Consider the following 20,752-nt stretch of genomic DNA (forward strand, 5'->3'; position numbering starts at 1 on the left):
AGCCATGATTAAAGAAGGGTCTCTTAGACTATCCCCTATCTCCCCACATAAGTGGACTCCTTCATACAAAAATATTCTAAAATTTCGAGGGATCCAAATGCTAGCCTTAGATGGGTTTGAAGATTTTAGGTATGATATGTTATTAGTAGCAGAAGAAGAAGAAATGTATATTTACAGTAAGACAAGGATCAATCATCAGCCCTATTGGAAGCCTCAAAATTTCAAAGAAGAAACAGCATAAATGTACTACAAAGTAAAAAAAGATAGAGAAAAAGATGTAGAGCTAGTAGAAGGCAATGAACAGTATTGGAACAACTTGACAGAAGAAGAGCTGCATAACATCGATAACATGATGGAAGCATGAAGAGCTGGTAGCAAATTAGCATAAGTTGAAGAGCATCATGTGAAATAATGTATTTCCAGACAAAAATGTCAACATTATTGTGGACCCTGTTACAATAATAAAATAATGACATAAGAGTAAATAAAGAAAAGATCTTGATCCATCATGGACTTTTCATACACAAAATGTCCTTTTGATTAAGAATGAATAGTGCTAAGTCATTTTCGTTAAAACTTCCTTAAATATATGGGGTAAACTAAGACGTAATAGGGTGCGAATAAATTTAAATTTTGTATAAAGTACAAGAGGCATAGCAAAAAATCACTGATTTGGTAATTACATACTGTATGTCACAATTATTTCTTGAAAAAGAACCCTATATGATCGACACAAAACAATATTAATTTTCTCCAATTAATTATAAATGGAGTCCAAATATGTCACATGAAAGAAAAATTGATATAAATATATACAGTATTCAGGATTTAGGAAAATATGTATATATAATTATGGGAACAGTCATAGTCAAAGATCTCAGATAGTAGACCGTAATGCTAAGTGACAAAAAAAACTTTAACCTTTGAAAATAGCATTTTTCTAAATTATACTTGAAACAAAAAACTCAACTGTCAATATACATGTGCACAGAAAATATGAAGAGAGATCATGAATTCGATAATTAGGAGAGCTAAACCCGCTCACGTCTTTTCGCCAGCAAGCGATGGAGCAATTCATACATGGTTTATTTGGCATTCGTCACGTATAACATACAAAGTGGATAAGTTCTTTGCAAGTAAAGGCCAAATGTCTGTCAGTTTGTCAAGAGTAAAGTGACATATCAGTTCAGAATTTCAGATTCTAGTGAAGCAAATTTAACCATGCAATTGCCAGGTATAGCAGAAACAACCACCTCCTCATGCTGCTTGGCAGAGAGGGATTGACGAACCGCCCTGCGTCTCAAAGCCCACCGATCTCTATCTGAAGAGGAAGAATTTGCAGAATATGGATACACCGTAAAATAACGTCTTCCGTGTCAATGATGTAAAATATGTGAAGAAAAGTTAAACACGTCATTTACTGTTGGCACATGAATCTACAGTAACAATGTACCCGTGCCATAAATTTTTCTCTCAACAACATTATAAGCTGAAAATTGCTAACATACGGCCTCATAGTTCCTAGATAAGAGAATTAGCGGTCTAGGGCTTAATTAAGTTGGCTAGAATAGTATACTCTCCTTCTTGTTTAGGGTTTGTGAATCATCAAGGTTCGAACTTCCTTCTCCTTGAATAAATAAATAAATTTGATGTAATATATGAAAGAAAGAGATATGCCAGCTAATTAAAAAGGGTTTACTTCCCACTTACATCAGATTTAGAGAATTTATGTACCTCTACATAAAAGACCAGAAAATATTAAGCATGCAAACTTAAAAGAAAGGTACAGCAGAAGAAAACAACGTGACCATCATAACAGAAAGGAAGATCAAGAAAGGAGATGAACTAGCTGCATGGTTGTCATCAGGGTAAGGCACATATCCTCCTGGTGGAGAAGGGTATTGAGGATTTTGAGGATATTGCTGGCAGCACTGACCAGGCTGAGTTGGGGGGCATTTTCCTTGACCACGCGGTGGCGGCGGCGGTACTCCTTCGTAAGGGTAGCCAGGACTTGATGGGGGTGGCGGTCCAGGTGGAGGAGGGCCATATAAAGGGTACCCTGGAATTGGTACGGCGGGAGGACACAGACAGGAAGGGCAGTTGGCACAATTATCAGTAGGGGAAGGATTCACATTTCTGGGCGTAACCTCTTCAGCAGCAACAGGAAGGTTGAAGAAGATAAGGAGAGAAAGTGCTGTGACAAACGCAAGTTTTGCAGGAAACATTCTTCCTTCTCCTTGTGGCTAGCTAGAAAGAGAGATGAAAAGAAAATAAGGGATATTATATATATATATATATATATGTGTGTGTGTGTGTGTGTGTGTGTGTGTGTGTGTGTACGTGTGGTTAGATCATTATTGTAAATTGAAATATAGAGAAGCATGCACCAGCTTTCAACTGTGATTTTCTGAATCCCGGATTTGGTGCCGCATGGACAGACCATCTGTCATAAGAGTGTACAAGTAGCATGCAAAGATTTAACTTGCATGCTCATTCGGATAGACCTGGCATTGTGTCGTGTTTTCCATGTTTATGTCGTTTTTGTGTTATGTCCGATATCTTAACGGGTCGTGTCGTTTAACACTCATTAAAGTAAACGGATAATATAACCCAATCCGAAATCAACCCATTAATACTACTAGGTATTATGACATGATCCCCGTTAAAGTAAACGGATAATATAACCCGACCCAAAATCAACCCATTAATACTACCAGGTAATATGACATGATCCGTTACCTGTTAAAGAAAATATATTTTAAATCAATAAATAAGGAAAATATAAAACATAATTTGACCAAAAAAAAAAACATAATACTAAATTAGTATATGCATACCACACATTGTCACATAAATATTACTTCAAAACATAAAAAAAAAATAAATAAATAAATAAAAATAAAAAAAAAACATTTGTCTTTCAAGTATTACAAACTTCAAAATAAGAGCCTAATGAAAAAACATTAGTACATTACTATAAAATATCAACTATTCAAGGATATGCAAAATGAAAGGGAGTTGCATTTCAAGGTGGAAGAACCTTGCACGTTGATATATGTTTTCACATTTTTTAGACTTGTACACTAATGATTTTGAATTTTATTTATTTTAAACTCCCTTAAAAATACTATTCATGAGGATTTGTATGGTTTTAAAAATTCAAACGACGATGGACCCATACTCATAGTGTAGATGATGTGATTACGAGCCTTTGCATATTTTTCACATTTTTTTGCACTTATAAATTAATTATTATAATTTTTTAATGTGTTTGGTATTTTTAAATTACTTGATACTTTTATTTTTAAGGTGTGTATAATTTTTTTAATCTCACACTTTAGTATACTATAAAATAAAATAAATAAGTAAAACTTAAATTTTGTAAATTTGTAGAATAATAATACAATAATACATATTTAACATACAATATATACATAAACACAGGCTATTGTATTTTATAGTTGGTTTTTTTAGTAGTTTAAAAAATTAAAATCATCAAAATAACCTTTTTCTTAATGTGTCGAAACAGGTCACCTGCATGTCACCTTCATGTAAACATGTTAAGGACCCGTTATTAAAGGGTTCTTATTGTGTGATCCGATAATGACCCGATTAGTTATCATGTTGACCCAAAACTCGTTATTTTCGTGTTGTGTAAGAAATGGTCAAGTCTACATACGGACAACTCAAAAGAAAATAAGAATGGTTTCAATTATACTTATATATTTTATAGTTTAAATATATATTTTATTCGCTAGGGGTGAGATATGTGTATTCCCCTTACGAGAGGATGCATGTATTATCCAAAAAGGAATTTCTCCCTAGCTTTTTTTTTTTTTTTTTTTGGGGTTGGGGAAAGTCCGAGGATATATTTTTATTATATTAGAGTTTCGAATATTGGACTTAGTCAATTCTTACTCATTAGGCAATCTCCAACCGACCCGGCCAAGGAGTCATAGGCCAAAAAATAGCCCGTTTTGACACGAAAATCGTCTCCAACCGAGGGCTACTGGGTTAGTCCAAAGGGCTTGTGGGCCCCACTCGGCCAAAAATCAGAAAACAAGCCAGTGGGGTGGGCAAGATCAACCAACCTGATCTGGGCAGCCCAATCCATTCAAACAGTAACTTGGCATCAGCATGATGTCAGCTAGCTGACATCAGGTTACCGTTGGAATTTGAATTTTTTTTTAGACGAAATAAAAAAAAAAATTCTAATTGTTTTTTCTAATAAATACCTAAGTTATTTGTACACCATTTCTCACATCATTTTCACTATTGCATACTATCTTACCTCATTTTATTGAGATTATATAAAGATAAGAAATCCAAAAGTTTATTCATTTAGCGACAAGTGACACTCAAAATATGTCCGAAAATCTTAGTTTAATATGATAGTTTAATTCTATTAACCATATTAATTCAATTAAAATAATAAATTATTGAGGAGGCTAAGAAAAAAACCCCTTCGGCTGGAGATGAGTTTTTTGTCAAAGGGCTATGTTTTGGCCTATGGTTTTTTGACCCCCTTGGTTGAAGATAATATAAAATATGCCATGACACTATTTATTAAAAAATAATTTCTTGGAGGACTATAGGACTAAACATGGCCCTATGGTCCTTTAGTCAACTCATCCTCAAGGTTGGGCTTACCCTAGTGGCTTAGAGAAATTCTTTCACTATTGCGAAACCATTTATTAGTGTCGCTATGATAACTGACAAAAAAACATATATTATTGTTGGATATTAAGCAAAATCCGACAGAAAATGGATGTAGTGGCGAATATACTAAGTGACAGAATTGCCAACGTCAGGAAATGAATTTTATGTTGGTTAAGGCTCTAAAACCGACAAAACTTGCGTCGAATATATGCCACAATAAATACTAAACTATTGTCGGATATTATCAATTAATGTCGTTCCTGACCACTAGGAAATTGAAAATACCGTCGAATAACATCATCTTCCAGTCGGTACTAATCGACAGAAAAATTTAAAAAAAAATAAAATCTACTATTGTCCGTCGGCCACAATTGACAAAAAAATATTAATAATTAAAAAAAGTACAAAACATTCTGTTTTTTTTATTTATTATTTTACAGAATGAATAAAAAAAATGTAATGAGTGAATAAAATAAACAAAGTTCGTAACCAACATAATATGCATTCAAATATAAATTAACCTACAATAATGTCTTTTGAATCCGCCATAACACATAAAGTAGACGTTAAATATAAATTAACCTACAATACGGTCATCTGAATCCGCCATAATACATAACTAGACAAAAAACATTTGGCTGAAGTAGATAAAGTGTCAGACATAGCCGTAAGGAAAACCAACAAACTACTCAATAGAACCTGAGCCTTATGCCAAGCCTCCTTGTGCTCCAGAGCCTTCTGCCGATCCTCCCCGTGATCCAAAGCCTTCTGCCAATCCTCCATGTGCTCCCAAATACCTCATCACATCCCCATCAAAACTACCGGACAATAATCTGGAAAACAAACCCGGGGATAATCCACCATTGAAAACACTTGCAGAAATATGTGAGTCACCGGGAAAAGCCATCTGAGGTTGATATACTAGCATTGGATACTGCGGCTGAAAAGGCATATGATGCATGGGATATGCAGGCACAAATGGCTGACTGGGGGCCGAATGCTATGATGTTTGTGGGTTGAGTGGTGGCTGCTACAGATGTTGTGGAATAAGCAACATCAATATTTGTTGTTGTTGCATCATCATTTGATGGTTCATCGCCTATTGCTGCTACGAAGTCTTCGATTTCTCAAGCTCAACTGTTACCACCGCCAACTTTCTAAAGGCTTCTTCCTCCCTTCTCCTCAATTCGTTGTTCTCAACTACCACCTTGGCCAATGTACCCCTGGATCATTTCCTGGAACACCTAGCACTTGAACCTCGAACCGTATTTCTAGTCTCATAACCCATCTACTCAACATAAATTTGTGTTCTAACCTTAAAGGTGTCCTCTTCTCCAGACTCCACAATTGACTGAATTTGACTCTCCATAGATGTCTTGCAATATAATATTTAAACAAAATAATAAAAAGATTATTAAGAGTTGAAATATAGAAAAATAAATAAGATTCATAAAAACAGATTCATCAATCCAAACAGAAAGATAAACAAGGTTCATAAAAACACAAATTTTGTGTTTAAACAAATCCAATATTGTTGTTTAAATAATGTGTTAGAACATAGATTCATCAATCGAAATAGAAAGATAAATAAGGATTAAATACAAATAGTCATAATCTGAATAGAGTTATAAATCATTTACCCCTCTCTGTTGTGACGATTCATCAATCCAAGAGTCATCTTTCCGGGTATGGGTAGCTCGAACAAAAAAAGATGGGATCCGGCTCCTTCCCATGCTTGTTCTTCTTTAAATATGTTAAAAGAAAACAACAAATACATATTAACCCCAGATTATAAATACAAAAATAAAAAACACTACATATACTACAAATTAACAACACATACAAGTTCCTCGCGAACCCAAGCAAACGTTTTTGAACCAGTTGTATGGTTCATCGTTTTTAACTCCCGATTATACTTGTTTTTCTTTGCCACATCCTAAAAAGTTAAAAAAAACCTTATAAGCCAAACATATTTCAATACCAAATATCAAATCATTAATTTTTTTCCCTTTATTTTAGGATTATCCCAATACGCTAACATCTCGGCCCACTCACCACCATCCACACTAGGGGGAGGTTCTAAGCGCTCATGCGCTTGTCTTTTGGTGTAATAATCCGCTTTTAAATAATTACGGTATTCCTTGTATGCATGATCCGCAACATATGGAGAGTCATGTTACGAATCAATGGCATTCTGTCACAGTCTTCATCAAGAAAAATGATATTCCCCTATATCCCTAAAAGCAAACATGTTAGTACATATCCGAAATATTGTCTTGAAATATAGAAGTACAAAACGAAAATATATACTTTAATTCTTTCCCACAAAACTTCCTTATCATTTTCAGGAACCAAGCATCAATCCCTCTTCAATGGAATCTGTCTTGGATCCTTAACCTTCGAGGCTATCAATTTCGAAAATTTAGCGGCATTTTCACTAACACATTTCCATGTCGAATCAAATAGACAAAGTTGTCTCCCTTTCCACTTCGGAATAGTAGCTTCGCGGGTCCTATGTTCACTTTATTCCTCCATTAGGAAAGAGAAGAGGAACAGTTGAACTAAAAATGGGAAGTAGTTTAGGGTAATAAATGTTGTCGGTTATATCCGGGAAATTAAAATCCGATAGAGCTTTTATATTTTTGTCAGTATAGTGCATTTATGTATGTCAGAACAGTGCATTTATATGATGTCAGAATAGTGTCAGTTATGCCCGACAATAAATTAAATAGTGTCAGTTATATCCGACAACCTGACTGAAAAGCGCCCGCCTATTTAATATGCATGTCAGGTTTGTGTCAGTTGTAACCGACAAAAATATCCAAAAACCGCCACAAAATTTTCCTCCATCGGTTTTTATGCGCCTTTAATTTTTTTGAATCAAAGTTGCAAGAATTACCCCGCCCAAAATTTTGTTATGTTCGTGTCGGTTATATTCGACAGGCCATGAGTGAAAAAATAAATAAATAAACCATGTGTTTTTAAATAACATTTTAAATTTTACCACACAAACTAAAATATTTTAAATAAGTGTCACCACACAAATTGAAATATAGTCTAATTAATACTTAAAAAGCATAAAGTAAATAATAAAACTATTCCATTTCATCTTCTGTTAGGTCACCGTCGACATTGACAAAATCAAGGAACTGGGTAAGCAACGATAATACTTCGTGAAAAAGAGTCTCTTCCATGCCAACCCTTGTATGCAAATTTTCATTGTCAAGTGCATGATCATCCAAATCAGGTATGACACAATCATCAAGTGCATCATTATCCTCCAATACGTCAAACAAATCTCTCGGTTGCATTCGAACAACAACATGCCAATCTTTTTCAATTGTGTCCTCCACATAAAATGCTTGTAATGCTTGTGAAGCTAATATGAAAGGATCCTCTTTAAATCCCAATCGATTGAAGTTTACTAAAGTAAATCCATATTGATCGGTCTTCATACCTCTTGGACTTTCACTATTAACCCATTCGCACTTAAACAACATCACAGCTCGACCCCTGTCTCCTGCTTCGGTAGGGCCATAATATCTAACCTCAAACATGTCTATGACTCTGCCATACCAATTCACTTGCCCAATTGCACCAGGGACATTTGCAGGTACAAAGACACCACAATTTTGATTCTTATGCTTATTGTCCACAGATTTTGTACGAAATCTGAACCCATGAATAATGTGACTTCTATATTTCGTCACAACCCTACTAGGATAATTGGCTAGCCAATGCAAGTCTTCAGATATTAAGATATCATTAGCATAACATCTTGAATTAATCTGTAATAAGTAAAAAATATAAAATTTAACTCACATGTTGCTTGAACCATTCTGGAAATTCCTTCTTTCTTAGCTCCTTGATTTGTCGCACAGTCAACCTTGCTCGACGATGTTGATTTTTCAAGAATTCCTCATGTTGCCTAGCCAATCAGGTCCAAATTATTAACTACATTGTAATGTTTGGAAATTGAAAGAAAATCAAGAAGAAAGCTGAAGAGAAGAAAGATCAACACAGATAGTTTTACAGAGAGATAGATTTAGAGAGAGAAATATGCTTTTATATTGATTGATAGAATGAAGGTTACACAACTGTTTTTATAAGGGAGAGCCTAACTACTCTAACCAACTTACTAACTGTATTGCTAACTTGTATACTTAATACTCCCCCTCAATCTCAACTGGGGAAACCCAGTTTGAGATTGGAAAAACATCTACAATCACTGAACACAATGTTGAACCATCTGCAATCTTGCAATCCCACACCAAAGTCTCATGAGCAACTCGTTTGACACACCAAATTCCTTATCGAAAAATCACTTCTCCATCATGTTTACCGACAAACTGGACTCCATCAATCAGCTTTTCAACAGGACATTTGAGAGGCTCAACAGCAGAAGGGGGTTCACCCTTCACAACTTTAGTAGTATCAATTCTTAGTACACGCTTTCCAAACCCAACCACCAAAACCTCTTGTTTATGACAGTGCCAACAAACTCGTGGATGAACAGAACAACCTCTTATAAAATTGTAACACACCCTCAGGCTGGTTATAACAACTTCTTGCGGGATTACCCTTCGTGGGATTTACCGTCAACAACTTCATTTAACATTGGCTTTGGCCTTTAAACAGAAAAATAACAAACTATAGTGTGGCATCGACCTTAACTATAGCACCACGGGATCGCCCTTTGTGGATTTTACCAAAATACAACTACTCTTAACAGTGGCATCGGCTTTCACAATTTCAACAACAGAAAATCAACATCTATGTAGGATTACCCTTCGTGGGATTTACCTACTTACATCACGGAATTACCCTTCGTGGGATTTACCGTTTACAACTTCATCAAACTTCATCGTATAACCGGACTTACTGTAGATTCATGCTAACAATTGAGTTGGTTAGACTCGACATTATAGGCTGTAATAAGGAAAATACTGCACCACTCCTCAGTTAGCTGCTGAACAATCTTCTTAGACATTACAGTTCTGAATTTTGACACAAACCACAATCGGAATAACCACAAAATTGTACATACCAGAATGCAAGAATTCACACGCATTTTTCCAAATATATCAAGAGTTGCAGAAAGATCAAACCCAATAACCTTACAGACCATCAGTGAAGCAGAGAAAGAATTGGACACCACCATACAAATTGCACAATCCATCAATAACCAATATTCTTGAATCCAAATATCACAAACATAGAAATTAAGCAGAAGTGGTTGAAAAACTTAACCTTCTCGAAAATTCTGAGCTTGGCATTTCGTCAAACACTTGGGCTGCACATAGGTCTAAACATTCTTCCACACCAGAGAACAGAGCACAGATCAAAATCCCAGAAAATAGAATTCAGAAAGTTGCACCACCAAGATGAATGAAGAAGCAGATAATCAATAGTGCAAAGAAAGCAAACTTTATTCTCAGTCACATCTTGTTTTCAAGCACCAAGAAATCAAAAGACCGACGGTGGAGCGAGATCTTTCAACTTTGGCCAATGAGACCAGAGAAGTTCTCAAATCGATGGCCAAAAAACATGTATAAGCTGAGTATACAAACATTGCAGCATGTATGTTGCCACACCTCGCAGATGTCACATGTCACCATCCTCTGATTCTTTGAGCTTGATTCTACAATCTCGAACCATGACTGCGGAGGTTCTCTCACAGCCCAACGACGTCAAGAAGTCGAGAATCTGGCCTCCTCCTAGCAAGCGACCTCGGTTCGACACCAGCTGTCTACAAATTTTTTTTTTTCCCAATTTTCATTTTTTCCGTTCTTCTTCTCCGTCGAGAAAGCCATGGATAACGACAATCCCTCTACCCGTCGCAGAAAGCGTAGGTTCATTCCCAAAGCCCAACCTCGCAAGAACCGTGAACCAACTGTTCCCACTCCCGACGCCGACGCCGACGACGATGACGGTCAAGAAACTCGTCGGGCCCAGACTCCTCCATGCAAGTTGCGTTTGGTCCTGGAGCCGCGGATGCATCCTCAACTTCTATCAGAACATTTGGAGCTGCAAAGGATGCCGATAGTGGCAAAAGCGGCAGCGTCATCGACAACCTACTTGCCGCCAAACGCCAAAACCCACCTGACTGGTACACCGTTCTTCAAAAAATCTCGACCCAGATCCGCAAACCCAACTCTCATCCAAACCCAGTTCAAGAAACTCAGGACTGAGTTCGCAAACCCAGCAAGAACTGGGAAAAAAAAAAACAATCAAAAGCAAAATCTACCCAGAAATTTGGAAAGAAAATAAGCTAGAAACAGAGGGAAATTAATGAGAAATGGAACCACCAGAATCAATGGCGTGAGCCTGGTGGCTCTGATACCATATTAACTACATTGTAATGTTTGGAAATTGAAAGAAAATCAAGAAGAAAGCTGAAGAGAAGAAAGATCAACACAGATAGTTTTACAGAGAGATAGATTTAGAGAGAGAAATATGCTTTTATATTGATTGATAGAATGAAGGTTACACAACTGTTTTTATAAGGGAGAGCCTAACTACTCTAACCAACTTACTAACTGTATTGCTAACTTGTATACTTAATACAAATATGCTTAACTAAATTTTCAAAGTAAAGAAAATTGATAAAACATTAAGACGTATGACTAGATGTTCTTACCTTCTAAGTAGGTTGACTTCATCACAATTATTTAGAATGTATATGTGGCACTTATCAAGAACATTTAACTCGAGCTCCACATTTTCTGCTAAACCCATAACATCCTTTAGAGTAAAAAATTGATAACCCACCAAATATTCCACATCCAATATCATCTTCATTTTGACCTCTACGAGTGTGATGAGACTCGACATCTCTAAGATACATGGAACAAAAGGACAAGCACTCATCCACCAAATATGCTTCAGCAATAGAACCTTCAAGATGACCCTTATTATGAACATAGCGCTTCAATGTTTGCAAATACCTATAATAATACAAAACACAAATTATTATAATTACTAATAAAAATTATCATTATAAATTAACAAATTTTATAAAGATTTGTTAATTACCGTTCAATTGGATACATACATCTAATTGAAGCCAAGTGAACTGGGAGATGCATCATTACATCAAAAAATGCAGGCGGGAATATCTTCTCCAATTGACATAATGTCAAGGCAATTCTTGAATTCAATTGCTTGAAACCTTCCTCAAACTCCTTGCTACACAATTGTTTGAAAATTGCACTCAACTCTAATAATATCATAGTAACAGATTTAGGCAAAATCGTACGTATTGCAATCGGGAGTAACTAATCCATGATTTTTCGTTCATTCACCTGCACACATCACGACAAATTTGATGAATATCCATCGGCAACCCAAATAATGGACAACACTTGATAAAATGCAGTTTTTTTCTTCTCTTTTCAACGTGAACAATGCTGGACGTCAAAATGTTCTATTTCCTTCCCTACGTGGATGTTGTCCATGTCTTATTTTCAGGATTTAAAGATCTACATGTGCAGCCAATCCATCCTTAGACTTTTTATCTATATCTAACAATGTTCCCACTACATTGTCACATATATTTTTTTTCAATATGCGTAACATCAAGATTATGTCTAATCAACAAATGCCTCTAATAAGGTAGTTCATAAAAAATAGATTTCTTCTTCCACTGACTCTTACTACTTGTACTGCTCTCAGTTCATTTTCTGCGTTACCTAACTGAAGCATCTTTCTTTGGTTTTCCAAAAGTAAATCTCAAAGTACAAAGTTCTTCAAGACATTGTAAACCAGTCCACTGCCTTGGTGCACTTCAAGACATTGACATCATGTAAACCAGTCCACTACATTGTAAACCAATTCCTTACAACCTGGCCACAAATCTTGATCTGCCTCTTCAAGCAACTTAAAAAAAGTCTCGATCTCTTCCAAACACCCTTCCCTAGAAAGGGATTCAATAGACGGCCCAACACCTTCTTCCGTTAATGGTTAGACAAATACATCATTAAGAACATCATGAATACCAATCAACCGATCTCCTGCTTCAGGAGCCGGCCCAACACCTTCTTCTCCAATCCCTATATTTTGCTCTCCAATGAAAGGTTCCCCATGATATTGCCACGAAGCATTTTTGTAATCTTTATCCATATCATACAACACAAGATGTTCGACAATAGTTTTTCTAACAAAGTATATCGATTACAACATCTTTTGCAAGGACATCTAAACTTATCAGGGCCAGCACCATTCACAACTGCTTGATTAAAAAAAAAAATTAATTCCATCTGTATACGCTTCCAAATTTCGCGATATTGTCAACCAACTCTTTTCCATGTTTTACCATTGTATGAGAGCAAATATTACGTTGAAACTAAGATACCGACAATCTTTCAATCCCTATCATGTAGGCATAACTATTAGAAATTTCAATCCTTATCTTTCAACCTCGAACTATCATAATTGCAATTTAATTTCCAACACCTATCACAGTAAAACAAATTTAAAAAAAAACAATAAAAGGTTAACAAAAATATGTTTATCTACACTCTTGATTATTTATTAAATTTAAGTTTTGTATATCCTCATAGCAATTAGAGTGAAATATTTAATTAATTAACATAATATATATCTATTTTACTAAATATTACCAATTTATGGTATATTAAATATTGTCATTTTAACATAAATATTTACAAATAATATTTATCTCAATTTCTTCATAACAATTTAAGTAAATAAAATAAACTAATGGAACACAAATATTCCTAATTTATCTTACTAATTAAATTAAAATCTCCAAATAAATAATTTTTTGTGTTAAACAAACAATTTAAACATCAAGAAGTTCAGTAATAAAACCTGAACTATTGAAGAATTTTGTCGTCGATCTACTCTTTATGTGGTCAGCCAACTAAATAAAGCCCCTGCAAAATCAAATCAGAAAATAAAAATAAGCCACGAAGTGCTAGATGAAGAAAGAAATAAAAGATGAAAAGTATGGAAGCAAAAGAAATGAAAAACTTAGGGTTAGATGAAGAGAAGAAAAATATGAAGTGCTTGATGAAGAAAGAAATAGAAGATAAAACGTATGGAAGCAAAAGAAATGAAAAACTTACTGTGAGATGAAGAGAACAAAACGATTGAAGTTGAAGAGAAGAAAAGGATTGAAGATTGAAGATTGAAGATTGAAGATTGAAGATTGAAGATTGAGGATAGAAGATTGATGATGAAGATTGAGGATTGAAGATGAAGAAGAGAAAGAAATCTGAATGAACAACAAACAAAAAAAACTTTTGGCGTAAAAACAATAAAATAGTCAATTTCTATCGGTTATAACCGCCAGAATACTAAAATAATAAAATAATCAATTTCTGTCGGTTATAACCGCCACCATTAACTTCAAAACCGCCATAATCTATAAAAAATATTTTAAAAAAAGAATTCACAAATACTGGCGGTTATAATAATTTTATGGCGGTTTAATCCGACACTAAATATCCGCCAGGAATTACTGTCGGTTATATCCGACATAAATTCACTTTTATTCGGCACTAATTAAATGATGTGTCGAATATCTTTTATCCAACATAACGGCTTATTAACCGCCACCATCATCCAACACTTAAAGCTAATATTGTAGTAGTGTTTTTCGAATTAAATGTACAATTTATTAAGAAGAATAAAAACATCAAAAGAAACATACAACTTCTTAATTACAAACTAATAAGAACTATTATGCAATTCCTCATCTACGGAAGACCCGCACACCAAACCAACATGAAAGATAACACTCATGAGTACTAAACTTTGTAAGTTGTACTGTAAAGGCACCCCGAGGAAAAAAAATGCACCACCCTCTAATTATCTTGTAATTGTTGACAAAGAAATAATTTTGAGTACAAATGTTGAACTTTCTCGTCAATCCTCTTAGTGTTTTTCCATGCACACAAATCACATGAAACACAAAAATCACCTCCTCATTTGCTCACAAGTATTGAGTTTGAGTTGCAATTCATAAGCACCAAGAAAGTTCTACTTGCATATGATTTAATATCCTAATGGATAGCGTGTTAGATTTCTGCCCATGCATTCCAGATTCGAAACTCCCTCATCCCCTAAATTATTGTAATAGTTTTGAACTCTCGCTCTTCCCCTAATAATAGTAATTTTGTTTTTTTATTTGTATTTTAAAAAAGATAACCTTTGGGAAAGCAAGTGATCACAATCACAAAAATTCTTCTCGCCAAAGAGAGAGCCACCACAACATAGATGGTTGTTTGATAGGATAATAAGGAGAGATAAAAAGGAAAGCCAAGAGGGATTGTCACCGACCCGAAGGCCAAAGTCAAGGTCGACAACTGACGGTTCTCTCTAGCAATCAACTGTACATGCTTAGTTGTAAAGAAGCAACTTTTACGTGCGATTATGACAACGTTACATAGTATTACTGTGCACATGATATAGTATGAATGAGCAAGAATGTTGATATTTTTCCCACCTAAGTATATTGTTAATAAATAAATATAGAATGTGCAGTGCAAAAATAAAACTGAAAAACGTCTGGTGAAAAATGGCAAAATATGTATATGATGTCGATATCATTTTTATTTTTATGTTTCTAGACACAATATCCATAGAACAGGATCTCAACACCATAAAATTTATCATCTATGCTTTCGTTTGGTTTGTTGAATTGGATTGAACGGACATAAACACACTTATCAATTCCAAGCCCCTTCCACCTGGGATATAGTTATCCATTCCCATCGAATCCTATCGAAACCTTGAGACCAAGCAAGGCCTACGGGTGTTGTGACTAGAAACATGACAAGCATAAAACAAAACTAGAGCAACACGGAGAATATAAACTGAAAATATATAACGATATAGAGGTTACAGAAAAAATATAGAGTCCCTATAAAAATACCACTAGATCGAGCACTAGTGATTTTGAAACTCTCGACGTCTTGTTTGGTAAACGGGATGTTTCCCCGGGTGCGTAGTCTTGCCTCGGAATCCGTAAATAAAACAAAGACAGAACGGATTGTTTTAGTGACATATCTATGAGTGATCAGAACAACTTAGGCACAGCAAATCCTGCCTATTTAAATACAAATAACTCAACTTATGGTCAAAAACTGATGTTATAGGCAGTGGAGAAAATCCAGCATATTCTGTGTCTAATTTTTCCAAGCAAAATTCAAGAATGTACTTGAAGAGCTCATGTTTCTGGGTGACTGGTTGAGCTTTAAAGTCCTCGAGTGGAATCCACTGCATGAAACAAAACAATGTCCCAAATTTGTGGTGAATGCATGACTCAATCCCCTCTAGAATATATGAAATCATCTGAATTTCAGTATGCGTATGAAAAGTAACAATTGCTTAAGTTCACATTATTATCCAAATGCTACCTTGGCTGCCTCAATCTCCAGTTCTTGCTTTTGGATGTCAAAGGATAGAGGACGCAGAATGCACACAAAGAATAGTTCCGACTTCTCAAAGAATGCCTTGTGTGCTTGCCTAAATGTAACAAAAACGACGAATGTATCATGATATTTGGAGTTCAACAAATTTGGCATTTATTAGAAGAAAAGCCTCTGATGAAGCCAAATAACTGTATAAAAAACACTTTGCAACCAAATTCCAGAGTCACGGTAGAGGTACTCTCATAGGATTTTCGTTCATCAGGAGCCTGGCTTGAGTTATGTAATTGAATGAGCAGAGTCACAGATAGAGTTGGAGCCAGACCTGATTAGTCAAATAATCACTTGCTTAATCTAAAGCGTGCATTTGAACTATTTCCATTTTTTTCAATTTAAAGCCAAAAATCTAATGATCGATGGCTATAGTTTAGCATTTCTAGAAAGCAGAATATAGAAAGGGTGGTACGATCAATTTCCAGATTAATTAAGCAGCAAGAGAACATTTGGTTGTACCACTCTTGCTCATTGCAAAATTATAAGTCATTTACTATAGGACAAAAAGTATTAGACAAGAAGCAAATAGAACTACACAAATGACAACAGAACACTGCATGAGGGTGGTATGAACCCGTTAATTATGTGATTGAGACTGTTAACGTCAACATTTAAAGGGAGCCCCTTTCAGTCACATCCTTGATAGCCAGTGGTATTGGTTCACAGGTAAGGTTACTAGGAGAATCTGGTTCAGTTTTCAGCTTCTAATCACGTTTTGCGACTCTTTTCTGATATGTATGACTTGGTTTTACCCTCTCCAGTCAAGTTTCATATGATAAATTTCCATTAAAACGTACATGACTCAAGCGTGAGAGAACTTGTACCTGAATGCTAATATCTCCAGAAATTCTGCGTCGATCTGAAGAAGTTAAAACTAGTGATCTTCATTACACCATAAATATTGGTAACATAAATGCAATACATGAACAGTATACATTGAAACTTACTCCTGTTTCTTCTTTAACTTCTCTTACAGCTGCCGCAAATATATCCTCACCCTGCAATTGAAGGGCTCCATTAATGTCCAATATACTCAAGACCATCACAGTATTGAACAACTAAAAGTACTCACGACCATAGGGTACATACCTCATCAACGACTCCAGTCGGGATTTTCCACACCCCTGTTCCTTGGAACCTGCCACTCTTTTCCTGGACTACAAGCATCTATGCAGAAGAAAACTTATTTCAAAACCAACAACAAATGACGACAAGGTTGTTAAAACTGAAGGCATGATAAGCCTACTGTATCAAAACACAGAAGAACAAGGGCGATGAAGTAAACCAAATTCGGAGTGAAAGAACTTGAAGGCCCATGGAATTGTGAGACAATTTATTAATTATCCAATTTGAACCATTGCTCAATCATAAAGAGACCAACAGCTATTTGATTTTATCCCAACGGCTAATAAATAGTAGATAAGAGGGAGTACCTCTTTTTTATCATTCAAAACAATAGCACCGACGCCTACTCGGTGTGATGCATTTGCAGGTAGAGTATTATTAATTTCAGGAATCCAATAAACAAGCATGAGGTAGTGCGGCTCAGCATGATGGTACCGAAAACCTTCCTGCCCTCAGCATAATAAATTGAAGCCAAGTCAACACATTTATTCAGATTAATGGACAGAATATGGCATAATGTCATCAAATCATGTGGATGTACCTTAATTCACTAATTGTTATTATTATTTTTTAATAAAGAATATAAAAAGAAATCAATGCCGAAATTTAGTTTCTTCAAGTTAAAACCTACCGTGCCAGAAACTACGTAGAGTATCAGGTTCTTTGTTCCCCTTTTGCTTTATATATACACATTTCTCAAAGTTATGTACTGTATAGAGTTTCAGTTCACATATCGTTCCAATCTCTAAGTAGGCGCATAGCTTCATTTTATTTTTCTACGAGACACAAATCTTGCTTTTCTGTGATAAACAATTGCAACATAGAAAATCCTATGCAAAGTATATGAGAATCAAACAACCACAGCACTTTCGTAGATTTATAAACCACATCATATATGATCCGTGGCATACTGGACATAGTCAAAGCAACATATTGTTGTCAAGAAAGTCTGCTAGTTCCTCAGATGGTCATGTTCCCTTTCTAATGCAGATTGCAGCTCACAACCAGCCTTCTGCATTGAAATCACACAAATTTGCACGGAGACAATTAGGCTGAATAGAAGATATTGTAATGCAGAGCAATTACCTTAACTGCAGTTTCGACAAGATTTACAAGTTCAATAGGCAATTTTATCCACACACCCTTCTTTCCCTGCATAGTGGATATGAAAAAGTATTGCAAGGAAGAAAGAAAGGATTAGAATATCCATCAAGAGAGAAAAAAAAACTGTTGACAAATTCAGTAATGTCTATCAAACAGCTGGTATACTGAATTATTCGATCAACATCATACATTGCACGAAAAGGACTTTACCTCCTACAATGTACTCAACTTCCTAACCAACATCAAAAGGAATTTTTTAAAGATGTTAGCAAACCAATGTCAAATTGTCAAATTTTGAGAACGAGCAGTTTATCCAAAATTCAAATGTTGAGAATACCATTTTAAAGTCTCTTACACCAAAGGCGACAAGAATAGAACTGAATGCATTATATTCGTGACGATTGGTTTATCAATTTATGCACAAACCATAATTGTTATCTTATTAAGCTGGATCAAAGTACACCATATTCTCTGACATATTGAATGGTACACACACACAGATTGTAGCTACAACAGCAGATCAAAGATTAGGATTTGAAGAGTTGGAAGCATCTAAGAGATTGCAACAGCAGCGAATCTGACCAGTTGGAAAACATGAGGAAAGGAAGAGATGTGGAGAAGAACAAGAAGAAGAAAAAAAGAATAGTATTGATATCTCATAATTTAAGTCTGTCTCCAAAAGAGTTTCATCTGAGAAAGCATATAGAAAAGCCAATCCAAAACCAAGTCAAACTGAAATCCCTAAATTACGATCTCCAACACCTAAGAAACTCAATCCAATCCACAATGGCATGTATCACTGAAATTTATACTAGATTAAAAGGTGCTGAATCTGCATAAATGTGAAACTAAAGAGCAATAACAACAATTAGTTACTCAAACAACCTTGGTTTACAGAATTAGAAAACACACCATATAGTCAAATAGAATAGGTCATCAAACTATTAAACCAAGATTGTCTAATGAACAAGATAATATCCAACAAAAAGCATAGACAGCAGTACCTCTTCCCTCCATTGTGAGATTGAAGCCCTAAGCAACGTAAGGAAGTCCCGAGGGTCCATAGTATCCTTCATGTCTACAATAACTCCTCCATGGGCATCATTGGTTGCAGGTAGTAAATCAACATGCAGAATTCCAGTTTTACAGACCTGGCACGATGAATTTACAGAAATCAACATTGTTCCAACCACAAAAGGAGTCACAAAGACAACAAAACCTGAAAGAAAACATGAGAGAAACAGAAGAAAAAAAAATCAAAACTAAGTTACACCTCAAGTATACAACAATTGTTTTCTCAAAACCTAATTTCCTAACCGAAATAGAATCAAATAACAGCAGGTGATGAAATGTGATTTTTGACTTTCCTACCGACTGTATTATCTGTGTAGGTGATGAAACTGTATGAATGTTACCTAAACAACGTTTAGATTTGAGTAGGGAAGTATGGCTGCCTACCATAGTAATTTCACGAATAATCGCTGAACAGATATAAGAAGCTCGAAACTCAGATAAGAAAATACACAGAACAGTACTTAAATTAAGGATGAAATGAGCATGAAAACTACGAGAGTTCTATAGTCCCCCAGTATTTAGAACTCCAGACTTTCTAACCGTTAGGTCTTTATTTTTTTATTTTTTTTAACTAAAGCTCCGACGTTTAAAAAACCCAAAGACTCCGAAACACTATGAAATTAGAGACAAACTTACTTGTGGACTACAAGACTTCCACTTTATGGTCACTCTGTTGTGTTGTGCGTTCAACTCCAAGTCTCTCTTTCCAGTTGTTGGCGTCCGGGTTTTTATAGTGGCAAGTTTGCGGACGCGGGAAAACTACCCTGCGAAGTGGGTAGTGACGTAGTTCCACTTGTTTCAAGGACCAATAGGAAATTTAAGGGTAGGGGGCTCACCATTTTTGATAGTGTGTAGGGAAGAGTGGCGGACGTCGACGTTCGCAGCCGCCCGGTTAATTAGGGGGGGTGTACGGTGGAACCATCAAGTATGTGATCGACTTGGCATGCATTTGAGTTGAAGTGTGAACAAATCCCACTTACACTTAATTTAGGGTGCTTTAAATTTTGGCCCATACAACTCATGATTTCTAGATAAAAATCCATTTATCTTTAAACCTCCAATAAAAATTCAAGTTTAAAATTTGCAGCCACATAAGAGTATTATTGGCCTAGCAATACAATTTATTGACACCCATGTCACTCATACTTTCTTGTCCATTTTCCAAATCTCTAAATTTATGCCAAATTAAAAGTAGCAGAAAAAGTTTATATTGTATTGCATTAATTGTATTCATATCATACCACAAATTTACCTTTTTTTTGTGATATAGTTTGCATATTAATTATATCCGCATTAATTGGGAGGTAAATTAATTTATTCCAATTATTAAAAAAATTATA

General features: G+C 35.4%; 1 protein-coding gene across 1 annotated transcript; it reads right to left on the bottom strand.

Annotated features, from left to right (window-relative positions):
* Window positions 1-15,627: 15,627 nt before the first annotated feature.
* On the bottom strand, window positions 15,628-19,536 carry LOC137743631 (nudix hydrolase 10-like). The gene is made up of 8 exons (XM_068483556.1): window positions 19,343-19,536; window positions 18,321-18,386; window positions 17,543-17,680; window positions 17,199-17,276; window positions 17,057-17,107; window positions 16,934-16,968; window positions 16,044-16,152; window positions 15,628-15,903 (listed from the first exon to the last, which is right to left on the bottom strand). Exons 1-8 carry the CDS (start codon window positions 19,517-19,519, stop codon window positions 15,694-15,696), a joined length of 864 nt encoding a protein of 287 aa, XP_068339657.1. The 5' UTR covers window positions 19,520-19,536; the 3' UTR covers window positions 15,628-15,693.
* Between the last annotated feature and the right edge of the window lie 1,216 nt (window positions 19,537-20,752).

This window comes from Pyrus communis, chromosome 8 (genome assembly GCF_963583255.1).
Source record: "Pyrus communis chromosome 8, drPyrComm1.1, whole genome shotgun sequence".
Taxonomy (NCBI): domain Eukaryota; kingdom Viridiplantae; phylum Streptophyta; class Magnoliopsida; order Rosales; family Rosaceae; genus Pyrus; species Pyrus communis.